Here is a 16,796-nt window from a genome sequence, read left to right as displayed (position 1 = left end):
TTGTGATATAAACAATTTTAACACTCTTAGTAATATGCGCCACGCTGTGAAGCCACACCAATTAAGAACGACAAACACATTTCGGGAGAACATCCTAACAGTAAAACAACATAATCGCAACACAACAAATACCCAGAATCCTTTGTATTCATGACTATTTTATACACCCTGCTAGCAGCAACCCCCCCCCCCGTGCGTCGGTAAGGTGGGCAGGGCTGGGGGTGCGGGGGTGTAAAATATATTCAGGTTGTGCCGCGAATACAAAGGATTCTGGGTATTTGCTGTGTTGCGTTTATGTTGTGTTACTGTGAGGATGTTCTCCCGAAATGTGTTTGTCAATCTGGTATTAAGTGGCTTCACAGTGTGGCGTATATTAATAAGAGTTAAAGTTGTTTATATCACAACCATCAGTGTACTCTGTATCACCCAGTATGCCTTTCAATCTTGTACGTGTAATTACAGAAGCTGCACACAACAAGTTGCCGGACCAACAATCGCTTTGTACATGTTGTTGTCTAAAGCAATAGCTTCACAGCACGCCCATATTCTTGTCATCAGGATTAATGCTTTTGGATAATCGCGAGAACGTTAGCAGCTCCAATTGTCTTCGATACTCTGTGAAACAGGTTTAAATATCTCTGTGAGTGGGAAAGGCGGCCGACCTCTGATGTATTTCAGCAGGCGGTTGGCGGGCGGGTACGGTCCTGATAAAATGTTAGTTCGGGTGGATGACGACTTTGGTGATGCGGTTGCGGATGTTATAAATGCCTATCCGCGTATCTCTAGTACCCATCCCTTTTTGTACACATTGTAGTGGGTAAGACTGGACAAACAATTCCAGGGCCATATGTTTGTCCCAGTCCACCACTGCTCCTACAGTATGTTGCGACGTACCGTATGTTTTGACGCTGCTTTTATGAAATAGTTCCTCATCATCAGCATTTCCTGAATTATTTTAAAGTGCCGAAACTGTAAGAAGGCTTATCCTGTGAGGAAATGCACAGATGGTTTACTGTCAGCACTTTCAAACTGGATCAGCACCACTCACGCTGAAAGAACATCAATCTTTCCTTCTTCAATCACTCTTCAACTTTCAGCCGCGCTCTTCTCCTTCACACACACACACACACACGCACACACATACACACACAACATACCCCATGACGTGTACCAATGCAAGACACTGGCTGGTCAATCTATCTGCTTTAATGTCTCCCTTGTTCTCCAATAGTTGGTGGTTAAAAATGACTCCATTAAAAACCACAGTAAAATGCTTCATCATCAGCTTTATTACAGTTATTTCTGGGTCTCGCTTGTACTGAACGTGGCAGTCAACATAAATTCTGTGTTTTTAGAATCATCACCAGCTGGGAGGTCAATGCCACAGGACACCCTGTGGTGCTCCCGCTGAAGGTGTGTGAAGAACTACTACAAGTGATTGACGACAGCAGTGCTACACTTCCTGCATCGATGCGTCACATGAGAGCGTACGAGGTGAGACATGACTGCAAGGTGTTACAGTAAAGACTTGTTGCTGGGCATTGCTACGTTATATTCCAGGTTGTTTTAAAATGATATCCCTGAGGCATGTGTAATGTCAGCATAGAGATAATGAAAAGTGTCTTTACCCTGTGTGTATTACCACAACACAGCAAGATTTCTTTTTAGCTGGAGGCAATTAAGTTCTTCACGTAACCCCTACTTGGAACCTTTTTCCCCATTATTCAGTTAAGCTTGGCAGTGTTTTTAGCCGACGTTATAATTAATTTCATGATTCAGAGGTTTTCAAGCCTTGCTTGCTTTGGGGATTTATGTGGGTCAAATGCAAGGTTTTGCTATTGTCAGCCATATCGCGAGCTTCCTTTCACTTGTAATTGTCTATACTTAGCCTGGAAAAGCCTAGAAAATAGGTACTTTGCTGACAAGCGTATTCTCTCTGCTGTTTTCAAAGGCAATGACAGTGGTCATTAACACCAGTATTGGCCATTTAGTTGTCAATCTGCTCAAAATAATGAAGGTCAAACACAAGGTCCAAAATCAAATCTAAAGTGATGAACTGCATGAGTGTACTGATTCCTATACACGGTTATAAATGGAGCAGAGATTCACGTATAGTCAAACCTCAATTTATAAACCCTTTATTTGCGAAATTTTCGGATTACGAACTTTTAAATTGCACCAAATATGCCTCTGTGTGCAAACGCTTCCCTTGCTCGTATTGAGGATATCGTCGGCTTTGTACTACAGCATGTTTTTAATTGTGATGAGAACAGGCTTTTCTGGAAAATCATGCCAAAGCAGACTGATTTCACAGTGGAGGAGAACACAACCTCTTGTTTAGCGGCATCTCTTTCAAGAGCACACACATGGCCCCTCCCTTCTCCACCTCAGTCTGCTCTTTTCTGTCCTTTGTCGTTATGGTAATGTAAGTGGATTTTATATATTTTAATGGTTAATTATTGGAGCAATATGGTTGTTAAAGTTAAGGATTTTTGTGATTTCTGATCGATTGTGAGCCCACCACAGGGATTTCTGTGTGTGCGCTCATGTTGACGGACAATGTATTTAACAATTTACCACAAACACATTCGAAAAGGTACTAATTGGAGGATTGGAGTTTGATTTTTGGACAAACAACTCGTTAACATTAACATACAAACTGTAGATGGTAACATGTCCTCACATGCCCCCATGTGTTTGAATTAGAGATGTCCGATAATGGCTTTTTTGCCGATATCTGATATTCCTATATTGTCCAACTCTTAATTACCAATACAGATATATACGGTCGGGGAATCAACACATTATCATGCCTAATTTTGTTGTGATGCCCCGCTGGATGCATTAAACAGTGTAACAAGGTTTTCCAAAATAAAGCAACTCAAGTTATGGAAAAAAAATGCCAACATGGCACTGCCATATTTATTATTGAAGTCACAAAGTGCTTTTTTTTTTTTAACATGCCTCAAAACAGCAGTTTGGAATTTGGGACATGCTCTCCCTGAGAGAGCATGAGGAAGTTGAGGTGGGTGAGGTTGGGGGTGTATATTGTATAATCCTGAAGAAGTTAGTGCTGCAAGGGATTCTGGGTATTTGTTCTGTTGTGTTTATGTTGTGTTACTGTCCGGATGTTCTCTCGAAATTTGTTTGCCATTCTTGTTTGGTGTGGATTCACAGTGTGGCGCATATTTGTAACAGGGTAAAAGCTGTTTGTACGGCCACCCTCAGTGTGACCTGTATGGCTGTTGACCAAGTATGCATTGCATTCACTTGTGTGTTTGCAAAGCCGTACATATTATGTGATTGGACTGGCACGCAAAGGCAGTGCCTTTAATGTTCATTGGTGCTCTGTACTTCTCCCTACATCTGTGTACCACTCCGTACAGCGGCGTTTTAAAAAGTCATACATTTTACTTTTTGAAACCGATACGATGATTCCCAATATTACATTTAAAAGCATTTATCGGCCGATAATATCGTCGGTCTAATATTGTCGGGGTAGTTTGAATGAAACGTTTGTTATGGCAGTCAAACGCATAAGATGGTGTTAGCTACCAACATAGACTTATACGTTGTTTCTGGTTGTTTTCTGCTTTTAAATATGCAGTGTGCGTCTTTGTATCGTGCTGCATCATCGATGCGCTGCTATTGTGGAATGCCAGATCTGTTTGACAGTGCAAACATTTCACCACAATGTCTGTCTTTTTCAGTTTTACAAACCCCTTTTCCATAAGAGTTGGGAAATTGTGTTGGATGTAAATATAAACGGAATACAATTATTTGCAAATCCTTTTCAACCCATATTCAATTGAATGCACTACAAAGACAAGATATTTTGATGTTCAAACTCATAAATTTTATTCTATTTTTTTGCAAATAATAAACTTAGAATTTCATGGCTGCAACACGTGCCAAAGTATTTGGGAAAGGGCATGTTCACCACTGTGTTACATCACCTTTTCTTTTAACAACACTCAATAAATGTTTGGGAACTGATGAAACTAATTGTTGAAGCTTTGAAAGTGGAATTCTTTCCCATTCTTGTTTTATGTAGAGCTTCAGTCGTTCAACAGTCCGGGGTCTCCGCTGTCGTATTTTACGCTTCATAATGCGCCACACATTTTCGATGGGAGACAGGTCTGGACTGCAGGCGGCCCAGGAAAGTAACCGCACTCTTGTTTTACAAAGCCACGCTATTGTAGTACTTGTCTTTGCTGAAATAAGCAGGGGCGTCCATGATAACGTTGCTTGGATGACAACATATGTTGCTCCAAAACCTGTATGGACCATTCAGTATTAATAGTGCCTTCACAGATGTGTAAGTTACCCATGCCTTGGGCACTAATACACCCCCATACCATCACAGATGCTGGCTTTTCAACTTTGCGCCTATAACAATCCGAATGGTTATTTTCCTCTTTGTTCTGGAGTACACACCATGTCCTCTGTTTCCAAATATAATTTGAAATATATGTGGACTCGTCAGACCACAGAACACTTTTCCACTTTCCATCAGTCCATCTTAGGTGAGCTCAGGCCCAGCCAAGCCGGCAGCGTTTCAGGATATTGTTGATAAATGGGTTTGGCTTTGCATAGTAGAGTTTTAACTTGCACTTACAGTTGTAACGACCAACTGTAGTTACTGACAGTAGTTTTAGGAAGTGTTACTGAGCCCATGTGGTGATATCCTTTACACACTGATGTCGGTTTTTCATGCAGTACCGCCTGAGGGATCACAAATCCGTAATATCATCGCTTACGTGCAGTGATTTCTCCAGATTCTCTTAACTTTTTGAGGATTTTACGGACCGTAGATGGTAAAATCCCTAAATTCCTTGCAATAGCTCGTTGAGAAATGTTGTTCTTAAACTGTTTGACAATTTGTTTACAAAGTGGTGACCCTCGCCCCATCCTTGTTCGTGAATTACTTAACATTTCATGGAAACTGCTTTTATACCCAATCATAGCACCCACCTGTTCTCAATTAGCCTGCACACCTGTGGGATGTTCCATAACAGGGTTTGATGAGCATTCCTCAACTTTATCAGTAGTTATTGCCACCTTTCCCAACTTCTTTGTCACGTGTTGCTGGCATCAAATTCTAAAGTTAATGTTTATTTGGAAAAAAAATATATTTTATCCGTTTGAACATCAATTATGTTGTCTTTGTAGCATATTCAACTGAATATGGGTTGAAAATGTTTTGCAAATCATTGTTTTCCGTTTTTATTTTAACGCAATTTCCCAACTCATATGGAAACGGGGTTTGTACATGATTGTAAAATCTTTGACAGCTTCTCTCGTCTTCTATGGGCCCTTTGCTTTCTTTCTCTTTCTTTCTCCCTCTTTTTTGAGCCATCTGTCTCGCAATCGGCACACACACACACACACACACACACACACACACACACACACACACACACACACACACACACATCACCCGCAGTGTGACCTACATTACTGTAGATCCACCATTCTCATGTGCCCTCTAGTGGAGCAGTCTTGCGGAAACAATGTTTTTTATATATTTTATGGAATAAATGAATCATTGAAGCAACAAAATACAAATATTTTTCTGATAAAATGAATCGATGAATCACTGCAGACCCAAACATTATGTTCATGTTAACACAAAAAAAAATTATCCACATTAATTTGGATTTTATTTTTATTTTTTTTTTCCTCCTGAGTTGTTGCTGTTTCTATTGTTAAACTTTTATAGTAGAGGTAGGGAACCTCTTTTGATGACTGCATCTGGCTCTCAGATAAATCTTAGCTGACATTGCTTAACACGATAAGTAATGAATAATTCCGCTGGTAATCACAGTGTTAGAAATAATGTTCAAAATATAAAACATTCTCATGCATTTTAATCCAACCATCCATTTTCTATCGCACCTGTTCAAGAAGTCGCATTTATGGTCGGAAGTTTTATATTTATTATTGGTTAGCTTTAGAATAACAATGTTATTAAAAAGAATAAGAGACTTATTATACTCTAAAATGTTGGTCATACTTAAAAATGCACACATTTAGTTGTATTCAGTGTTAGAAAATATTATATGGCTCTCTTTGAAATATCTAGCTTTCATGGCTCTCTCAGCCAAAAAGGTTCCCGACCCCTGTTTTATAGCGTGGTTTCTCTCCAAACGCACGAGTGGTGAAGGTGACACAATGTAATGTTAGAGCAGGTCCTCCATTTTCACCGTAGTGGTATGTACTCCATGCTGTATAGTTATTGTCTAAGGTTACAAAATGGCAGTGAGGCTTTGCTAAAACTGAGAAGGCAACAGATCATATGACTTAGAAATGAGACATATTAAATGTTTGCTGATAGCGATAGTAATGCGTGTGGTGGAATGATACGCTTAAACATTTCCTGTTGTACCTGGCTTGTTGTGTGGTTGATGGCTGAGCACAGGGAGGTAATGTTATCACACGGCCATCTAGAGTTACCAGAAATTGTTAAAGAGCATCTGAGACCTTGTTTGAAATGGCGAGCAAAACACTATGGCGCCCACAGTGTCACAGGGACAACAAGCAGCCAGATGGTTTCTCTCCAGAGGCAAAACATGTTATCTACAGCTGAAGAGGTGTGACAGGGGCCACAAGATCTAGTTTACCGTTGGCTTTTTATCTACTAATAGTGATCACATGACATAGGCAGTGTTTATTACAGCATGTTGTTATGTAGGGAGTATGTTATTATAATTAGTTTGAAAAATCTGTTTTTTTAGTGTTAATGCATCTGAGGCCGCTAAGTTCCACAACTAATGAGCATATAAGTAATTAAAAATGGTATTGCATCACCTCAGCACCTCCGTGAGGCATGCTTGGTCCATTTTTAACACCTGTTGATGTTACTAATTCTGTAAAATGGCTACACTAAAGCAGTGGTTCTCAACCTTTTTTCAGTGATGAACATTTTTTTAATTAGTACCCCCTAATCAATCAATCAATCAATCAATGTTTACTTATATAGCCCTAAATCACTAGTGTCTCAAATGAGAGCAAAGCATTTTTGGTTGTAAAAAAGAGATAAAGCAGTAAAATACAGCACTATGTCATCAGTTTCTTATTTTTTAAATTTTATAAAAGTGCAAAATATTGCTCATTTGTAGTGGTCTTGAACTATTTGGAAAAAAAGATATTAAAATAACTAAAAACTTGTTGAAAAATAAACAAGTGATTAAATTATAAATAGAGATTTCTACACATAGAAGTAATCATCAACTTAAAGTGCCCTCTTTGGGGATTGTAATAGAGATCCATCTGGATTCACAAAAAAATAAATGTTTAACATCAGTATTTATGGAACATGTCCACAAAAAAATCTATCTGTCAACACTGAATATTGCATTGTGGCATTTCTTTTCACAGTTAATGGACTTACATTCATATTTTGTTGAAGTATTATTCAATAAAAAATTTTATAAAGGATTTTTGAATTGTTGCTATTTGTAGAAGGTACATCTCACGTACCTTCAAGTACCCTCAGGGGTATGTGTACCCCCATTTGAGAACCACTGCACTAAGCTGTGTTGTTTCCAGTTTATGAAACTTAAACCCACATTATTTGACCTGCATGTTTTAGTTTCCGTGAGTAGATCTTAGCAAGCACAATACCCAGCCTGGTATCATGTTGCTTAAGACAGTGGTTATCAAATGGGGGTATGCGTACCCCTGGGGGTACTTGAAGGTATGCCAAGGGGTACGTGAGATTTTTTAAAAATATTCTAAAAATAGCAACAATTCAAAAATCCTTCATAAATATATTTATTGAATAATACTTCATTAAAATATGAATGTACGTTCATAAACTGTGAAAAGAAATGCAACAATGCAATATTCAGTGTTGACAGCTAGATTTTTTGTGGGCATGTTCCATAAATATTGATTTTAAAGATTTCTTTTTTTGTGAAGAAATTTCCAGAATTAAGTTCATGAATCCAGATGGATCTCTATTACAATCCCCAAAGAGGGAACTTTAAGTTGATGATTACTTCTATGTGTAGAAATCTTTTTTTATAATTGAATCACTTGTTTATTTTTCAAGAAGTTTTTAGTTATTTTTATATCTTTTTTTCCAAATAGTTCAAAAAAGACCACTACGGTTGAGCAATATTTTGCACTGTTACACAATTTAATAAATCAGAAACTGATGACGTAGTGCTGTATTTTACTTTTTTATCTCTTTTTTACAACCAAAAATGCTTTCCTCTCATTAGGGGGTACTTGAATTAAAAAAAATGTTCACAGGGGGTACATCACTGAAAAAAGGTTGAGAACCACTGACTTAAGAGACTGTGTGTGTCTATTTTAGTGCTGACAAACGTAGGGCCCGTGGCCCCAATCAGGCTCGCGAACACGTTTTATTGAACCCCTTGGGATGAGTTTGCAAAGTATAACAATGAGCTGAAATGTCTAAATGTGTCCACTGAATGTTGCAACAGCAATTCTTTGTATCGCCCGCTCGAGAGCATGTATCATTTTAGAGGAGGCGTAGCTATGTGATTAGATTAGATTAGATTAGATAGTAATTTATTTATTCCGTCAGGAGAGTTCCTTCAGGAAAATTTACATTTTCAGCACAATCCCATTCAAGTTTAGACAAACATTACAGGGAGACAGAACAGGATCGCTGACGGGTCTGCCGGCTTCCAGCGCCCCTTACAAAAAAGATGAGATACAGGTAAACAAGGAGGGGGAATAGAAGATTAAAACAAAATAAAAAAAAACGGTCTTAGCCTGGGCCCTGGAGAGGAGGTGCAGACTGAGGCCAAGGAAAAAAACAACAACTCATAGCCATAGTACACATCCCTCTTCCATGTGTGTAAGAGGGAAACATCAAACATCAAAGAACACAGAGGACATTAAAGTGTATAATGTGCCGTGTGTCAACAATTCCGTGTTTAAACACTATGTGCTTACGCTGCTTTTAGTGATAGTATACAAAATGTGGATTGATACGTTCATGCCTTGATCGTCAAATACTTTGTTGGTAATGTAACCTGTAACATTTCTGCCCAAATAAATGCTTTTGATAATAGGTACATTTCATGCTCTACTTGTGACAGGGGACACATTTTCTAGGCGGACATATGCTGAAATTATATGTATACCGTATTTCCTTGAATAGCCGCCGGGGAGCTAATTCATTTAAAACCTCTTCTCACTCCTGCGCTTATTCAAGGCATGTGGTAAAAGTAAGCAGGCGCTAACAATGTTAAAACCTCTTCTCACCCCTGCGCTTACCAATGACATGCAGTAAAAAATTGAGTATGATATATAAATAAAAAATGCATAAAAAAAAAATTCTGCGGCCGCGGGCCGGCTATCTGCATGCCGGCAGGACGCATGCATTTCGCTGTTTGATTGCAATGCATACTTGGTCAACAGCCATACCATTTACACTGACGGTTGTGATATAAACAACTTTAACACTCTTACTAATATGCGCCACACTCTGTGAACCCTAACCAAACAAGAATAACAAGCACATTTCTGGAGAACATTGGCTCTGTAACACATTATAAACGCAACATAAGAATTACCCAGAATTCCAATGCATCGATGACTCTTGGCTATATTTTATTATATTTTAGGGGGTGGGTTTGGTGCTAGCGGGGTGTATAATATAGCCAAGAGTCATGGATGCGTTGAATTCTGGGTAATTCTTATGTTGCGTTTATTATGTGTTACAGAGCCAATGTTCTCCAGAAATGTGTTTGTTATTCTTTTTTGGTTAGAGTTCACAGAGTGTGGCGCATATTTGTAAGAGTGTTAAAATTGTTTTATATCACAACCATTAGTGTGATCTGTATGGCTGTGGAACAAGACCCCTGGTTTACACATAGAAAAAGCAAAAAATAAAACAACTCCTCCGCATTTTGAAAATGACGTCAGGGGAAGCGTCACTCGTGACGTCACGGATTTGACCCTGCGGTAAAAGTAAGCATGCTAATAAATTAGGGGAGCAGTAATTCAAGGCAGGCGCATATTACATGCCCGGCGGCTATTCAAGAAAATACGGTATATACCCTTTCTAACTTCGTGTGTGAGTATTTTCACAATTCTTGTTGTAGATTATGTACATTTGTACAGAATAAACTGTATGATGTCAGTACATCAGTTGAGGCAAATGAATAATTGATCATATCGTTTATTCAGAAAGTATAAATAACGACAAATGAAGATAGAATACTTTTAACCGAAACATGCAAGTGGAAAAAAACAAAACATGATTTGTAAATTTTCTGAATGTGCTTGTTCTATTTTAAAAGGTGTCTTCATTTTTAAGTTATCATGCCATGATTTTGCCTGTCTGGCTGACTAGGGAATAGATTTTCCTCCATGTGGCCCCTGAGCTAAAAACGAGTTTGACATCACTAGTTTATTGTTTTCTCTGCTGCTGTACAGTACTTGTCCCCGCCTTCCTCTCCTGGACCCTCTAGGTTAATGGCGTGTAAAGTACTTCAGGCTTGGTGTCATTTCACCCATGGCTCATTAATCTCTTATTTCTCACAACCTCAGTAATGCAGCAGCTTGGAAAGTGAATCAGAAGCTGATACAGGATATACATTTAGGTCCAGTATTTGGATCATTGTGCCACAATTAATTTGGAATAAATATTGGGAAGTAATTACAGTACCTGCATTTTCAAAATTATAACTATTAAGTTTCACCTAAGACACCAATATGGAATCCAAAAAGGAAGTAAAAGGGGTCATCATTAGATCTTGGTGGGCCCAAACCAACCAGTTTTTAAAACAGAATTTGGCTATTCTTTTTTTAAGGATATTCTACTTAAAATAGCTGTAATTTCATAAATCAGAAATACAATGTTTTTGTGTACCCCCTTCATTTAAAGCTGTTAACATTTTTACGACGAGTTGATTGTATTATTTCAATAGATTATGACTAGGGATGAATACCGAATTCTGTGCTTTTATTGCAACTGACCAAATTCCGTCAATACTACCGAGTTGCGACGCAAATAAAATCAAGGGGTACCTTTTTTCGACATCTCTGTTGCATGTGTGACGGCACAAACAGGCGTATTCATAGCGCCATGCCAACAAAGCAAGTGTGCCTTACAGAAAGTGCCACTTTTCCAAATGTCTTTTCCAATGAGAATTAGCACATTTGGAATTCGGACTGCATGGATTCCCCGTAACTTTAAATACAGCTGCTGCAATCCATTTTGTACCGCTTATTCCCTTTTGGGGTGGCGGGGGGGGCGCTGGCGCCTATCTCAGCTACAATCGGGCGGAAGGCGGAGTACACCCTGGACAAGTCGCCACCTCATCGCAGGGCCAACACAGATAGACAGACAACATTCACACTCACATTCACACACTAGGGCCAATTTAGTGTTGCCAATCAACCTATCCCCAGGTGCATGTCTTTGGAAGTGGGAGGAAGCCGAAGTACCCGAGCCTGGACTTGAACCCAGGACTCCAGGAACTTCGTATTGTGAGGCAGACGCACTAACCCCTCTCCCACCGTGAAGCCCTGGTAGTGAACAGTGGGGAGGTTTTCATTTAAATGTGCTATTAATGCACACATGGTAAAAGTGCAATTTCAATGTTAATGATAAAAAATGAAGGTCGTGGCAAGCAGAAAAATTAACTCAACTACTTTCCCTAAAATACGCTTTGAGGCTACAAAGAGTTTTTTTAGCCGATTACTCAATTAATCAATCAAACTAATTGATAGATTGCTCGATCACTAAAATGATTTATAGCTGCATTATTACTGATTAGCTTTAGCAATTTTACATGGCGATAGGAATACAAATAGACGGAGTAGACATTGAAAGGGTAAAAGAAGATTAGAAAATTAACTCAAAATCTCATTAAAAATATACTACACAGGGCAGCAATAAATATTTCAAATAATGAATTCAGTTAAATATATTATGTATTGGACCAAAAATCATTACATACTATTTACTGCTGTTACCATATCAATCAATCAATCAATGTTTACTTATATAGCCCTAAATCACTAGTATCTCAAAGGGCTGCACAAACCACTACGACATCCTCGGTAGGCCCACATAAGGGCAAGGAAAACTCACACCCAGTGGGACGTCGGTGACAATAATGACCCAGTGGGACGTCGGTGACAATGATGACTATGAGAACCTTGGAGAGGAGGAAAGCAATGGATGTCGAGCGGGTCTAACATGATACAGTGAAAGTTCAATCCATAATGGATCCAACACAGTCGCGAGAGTCCAGTCCAAAGCGGATCCAACACAGCAGCGAGAGTCCCGTTCACAGCGGAGCCAGCAGGAAACCATCCCAAGGGGAGGCGGATCAGCAGCGCAGAGATGTCCCCAGCCGATACACAGGCAAGCAGTACATGGTCACCGGATCGGACCGGACCCCCTCTACAAGGGAGAGTGGGACATAGAAGAAAAAGAAAAGAAACGGCAGATCAACTGGTCTAAAAAGGGAGTCTATTTAAAGGTTAGAGTATACAAATGAGTTTTAAGGTGAGACTTAAATGCTTCTACTGTGGTGGCATCTCGAACTGTTACCGGGAGGGCATTCCAGAGTACTGGAGCCCGAACGGAAAACGCTCTATAGCCCGCAGACTTTTTTTGGCCTTTGGGAATCACTAATAAGCCGGAGTCCTTTGAACGCAGATTTCTTGCCGGGACATATGGTACAATACAATCGGCAAGATAGGATGGAGCTAGACCGTGTAGTATTTTATACGTAAGTAGTAAAACCTTAAAGTCACATCTTAAGTGCACAGGAAGCCAGTGCAGGTGAGCCAGTACAGGCATAATATCTGAGTTATAGTGTAGAAATAACTATAAAAGTATGCTTCTTTCACTAACCATGTTACAAAAGAAGTCAGAATGATGCATATTGTTGGATATAGAGAACACTCCAACCCTTAATTTATTGAATCCAAAATACTAAAATTCAATAATCTGTGGCATTTGCAAACAGATAAAATTATGTTCAAAGCAAACTACAACCTGCTACTCAAGAATGTACAAACATTTTTCTCACCCAAACAAGGAAAACTTTAAAGGGGAACATTATCACAATTTCTGAAAGGTTAAAACCAATAAAAATCAGTTCCCAGTGGCTTGTTTTATTTTTCGAAGTTTTTCTCAAAATTTTACCCCTCACGAAATTGAAGAAGAAACTGAAGCTATTGAGCCATATCACGACAGACAGCGGCACGGGAGGAAGTACGGACGAATTCGGCGATCGCCTTCTAACCAACGATTGGTATGTGTTTGTTTGGCATTAAATGTGGGTGGAGGGAAAGGCTGGATGCAAATATAGCTACGAATGAAGCATAATGATGCAATATGTACATGCATCTAGCCTAAATAGCATGTTAGCATCGATTAGCTTGCAGTCATACCGTGATCAAATATGTCTGATTAGCACACTCCACATAAGTCAATAACATCAACAAAACTCACCTTTGTGATTTCGTTGACTTAATCGTCGGAAATGGATCTGCTTTGAGTGTCGCAGGATATCCACACATTCTTGCCATCTCTGTCGTAGCATAGCTGTCGTCGGTAAAGTGTGCGGAACAAACGAAGGACTTTTGCATCTTTTGGCCACTGGTGCAACTTGAATCCGTCTCTGTTCGTGTTGTTACAACCTCCGACAAAACACCGACGAGGCATGATATCTGCAAGGTACGGGAAGACAGTCGAAAAAACGGAAAATAACAGAACTGATTTGACTCGGTGCATGTAATAAGATTGAGAAAAATGCATATTGCTTCATGTTGTGACGTCACAGGTGAAAAGTCATCGCTCGACAGGCTATCAATTGAAAGGCGTTTAAATCGCTAAATTCACCCTTTTAGAGTTCGGAAATCGGTTAAAAAACATATGGTCTTTTTTCTGCACTATCAAGGTATATATTGACGCTTACATAGGTCTGGTGATAATGTTCCCCTTTTGCAGAAAAAAGACCATGTATTTTTTTAACCGATTTCCGAACTCTAAATGGGTGAATTTTGGCGAATTAAACGCCTTTCTGTTTATGGCTCTTTTGGCGATGACGTCAGAACGTGACATCACCGAGGTAATACAGCCGCCATTTTCATTTTCAACACATTGTAAACACTGGGTCTCAGCTCTGTTATTTTCCGTTTTTTCGACTATTTTTTGGAACCTTGGAGACATCATGCCTCGTCGGTGTGTTGTCGGAGGGTGTAACAACACTAACAGGGAGGGATTCAAGTTGCACCACTGGCCCAAAGATGCGAAAGGGGCAAGAAATCTGCCGCCAGACCCCCATTGAATGTGCCGGAGTGTCTGCAAATTTTACCGGCGATGACAGACATGGCACAGAGATGTATGGATAACCTGCAGATGCATTTGCAACGATAAAGTCAACAAAATCACAAAGGTGAGTTTTGTTGATGTTGTTGACTTATGTGCTAATCAGACATATTTGGTCGCGGCGTGACTGCCAGCTAATCGATGCTAACATGCTACGCTAATCGATGCTAACATGCTATTTACCGGCGGTGCTAAAGCAGACATGGCACAGAGATGTATGGATAACCTGCAGATGCATTTGCAACTATATTATGTTTCCTTCCACCCACATTTAACGCGAAAAAAACACTTTGCAATCGAAGGATTTAAGTTGCTCCAGTGTCACGAGATGCAAAAGTCCTGATTGTTTGGTCCGCACATTTTACCAGCGTTGCTAATGCAGCTATTCGGCCATGCTATGGCTATGAATAGCTTCAGTAGCTATTCGCTCAATAGCTTCAGTTTCTTCTTCAATACTTTCATACTCCAACCATTCGTTTCAAAACATGCGTAATCTGTTGAATTGCTTAAGCCGCTGAAATCCGAGTCTGAATCCGAGCTAATTTCGCTATATCTTGCTGTGCTATTCGCCATTGTTTGTTTATATTGGCAGCACTGTGTGACGTCATAGGAAAATGGATAGAGTCTTCGCGGAGAGCGAAAAAAAGGCACCTTAAAGCTTTTTTTAGGGATATTCCGGGACCGGTAAAAATTTGGAAAAAAACTTCAAAAAATACAACAAGCCACAGGGAACTGATTTTTATTGTTTTTAACCCCTTTGACATTGTGATAATGTTCCCCTTTAACTTTAGAGAAAAATCTAATTATCAACATTTGTATGCACGTACAACACTTAAGACATTTAGCAAATCGGTATGTGGAATTAAATGATAGAATGGATTTGGCAAATAAGTCAAACAATGTATAAATATGCTCCAGTTTAAGTGGCATGTAGAATAAAGTATATTCACACCGCAGCGGTTTCTCAGAGTAAATGGGTTTGCGCCATGGTCCATAGCAGCTTGTCAGACGTGTCACCATCTCTTTCCCTGCTTCAACCTAACAACCGGGCTATCACCAGGCTGCGTCTACCCCGTTTTCTCACGTCCTCTCTCATTTTGTCCTCTCCTCTGGGCCTCCGTGTTGCATTAGGAACAACTCGGCTCCATTTGCTGTTCGTTATCATTTGTACGAATTACCATCGATTCCCATGGGTGGCGAGCAGACATTGGCAAAGGGATGGAGAAGTGAGGCAAATGCTTCATCCATCATCGCAGCGTGGAGCCCTTAGTGGACCGCATCTTTTGTGTGCAGCAGGCAAACACCCAAGAATAGCAGATGGAGGAAGTAAGACAGCATCAGGCTGAGTTGATCTGCTGTCAGTGCTTTTTGAATGTTTTTGAAGTTGATTAAATTCCTGCCACTTTTTATACGAAGGCTATAATTGCGCATGATTTGTTGCAGTTGAGCTGCTAGTCAGTCCATCCATGCATTTGGGAATAAAAAGTATGAACATAAGTTTTCTACAATGCTAGAGATGCATGTGTGTTTAGATGTTTATGATTTCTCTCCCTGTTGTCCTCAGGTGGCGTACCTGAGACTGTGAACATTAAGAAGAGAAGCCTGGCTTTTGAGAACCTACTTTTTTTTTTTACTACTTTTTACGGTTTGTAAAGCAGCTCCGTATCACAAGTAACCTTGAAGTAAAGGATGCAAAAGTGTAAGACATGATTGCTTGTGAGCAGGCTGCTACATTTGAGCTTTTATCAATAAAAAATGGCTTAAAAACCTTGCTGGTAAAATATGGAGTGTTTGTATTGGTCTTATCATCAGCATGTGAGAATATTTCAACATCTTGTACAATATGTGTTTTATACCGGTGGTCCTCGGTCTAGAAACAAGTTATGTTCCTACAAGTTGAGTAACGTATTTTTCGGACTATAAGTCACAGTTTTTTCATAGTTTGCGACATTTACTCCGGAGCAACTTATGTGTGAAATTATTAACACATTACCGTAAAATATCAAATAATATTATTTATCTCATTCGCGGAAGAGACGCAGAAAATTTCAGCAATCGTCTCACACACACACATGAATTCGGCGGGGGAGGGTCATGGCAGAAGTGCATTGTGGGTCATGGAATGCTAACTACTATATGCTATATGCTACTGCCGTAGCTATTAAAATGGATCATTTCATCGTTGGCGGTAACTTATAAAAACTCATTGGCCTAGTGCAGGCGTCAGGAACCTTTTTGGCTGATAGAGCCAAGAAGCCAAATATTTCAAAACATATTTACGTAAGAGCCATAAAATATTTTTTTCAACTCTGAACACAACTAAAAGCGTGCCTTTTTAATTAAGACCAACATTTCTAGAGTATAATAGGTCTCTTACTCTTTGTAATAACATTGTTATTATGAAGCGAATTGTGTAGGGGGCGTGGCCTGCAGGCCTTCAGCGAACGGGGTGTGCCAGGGA

The 16,796-nt window shown here is 39.6% G+C and overlaps 1 protein-coding gene across 1 annotated transcript in view; it reads left to right on the top strand.

The window, feature by feature from the left end:
• The window catches only part of ube3d (ubiquitin protein ligase E3D), a 51,241-nt gene extending 35,125 nt beyond the window's left edge, over nt 1-16,116 (top strand). The window contains exons 9-10 of the mRNA XM_061916416.1: nt 1,356-1,494; nt 15,900-16,116. Coding sequence (XP_061772400.1) covers nt 1,356-1,494; nt 15,900-15,920 — 160 coding nt within the window. The 3' untranslated portion in view covers nt 15,921-16,116. The remainder of the gene's footprint in view (nt 1-1,355; nt 1,495-15,899) is intronic.
• The last annotated feature ends 680 nt before the right edge of the window (nt 16,117-16,796 follow it).

Source organism: Nerophis ophidion, linkage group LG11 (genome assembly GCF_033978795.1).
Source record: "Nerophis ophidion isolate RoL-2023_Sa linkage group LG11, RoL_Noph_v1.0, whole genome shotgun sequence".
In the NCBI taxonomy this organism is placed as follows: domain Eukaryota; kingdom Metazoa; phylum Chordata; class Actinopteri; order Syngnathiformes; family Syngnathidae; genus Nerophis; species Nerophis ophidion.
This window is presented reverse-complemented; position numbering and strand designations above follow the sequence as displayed.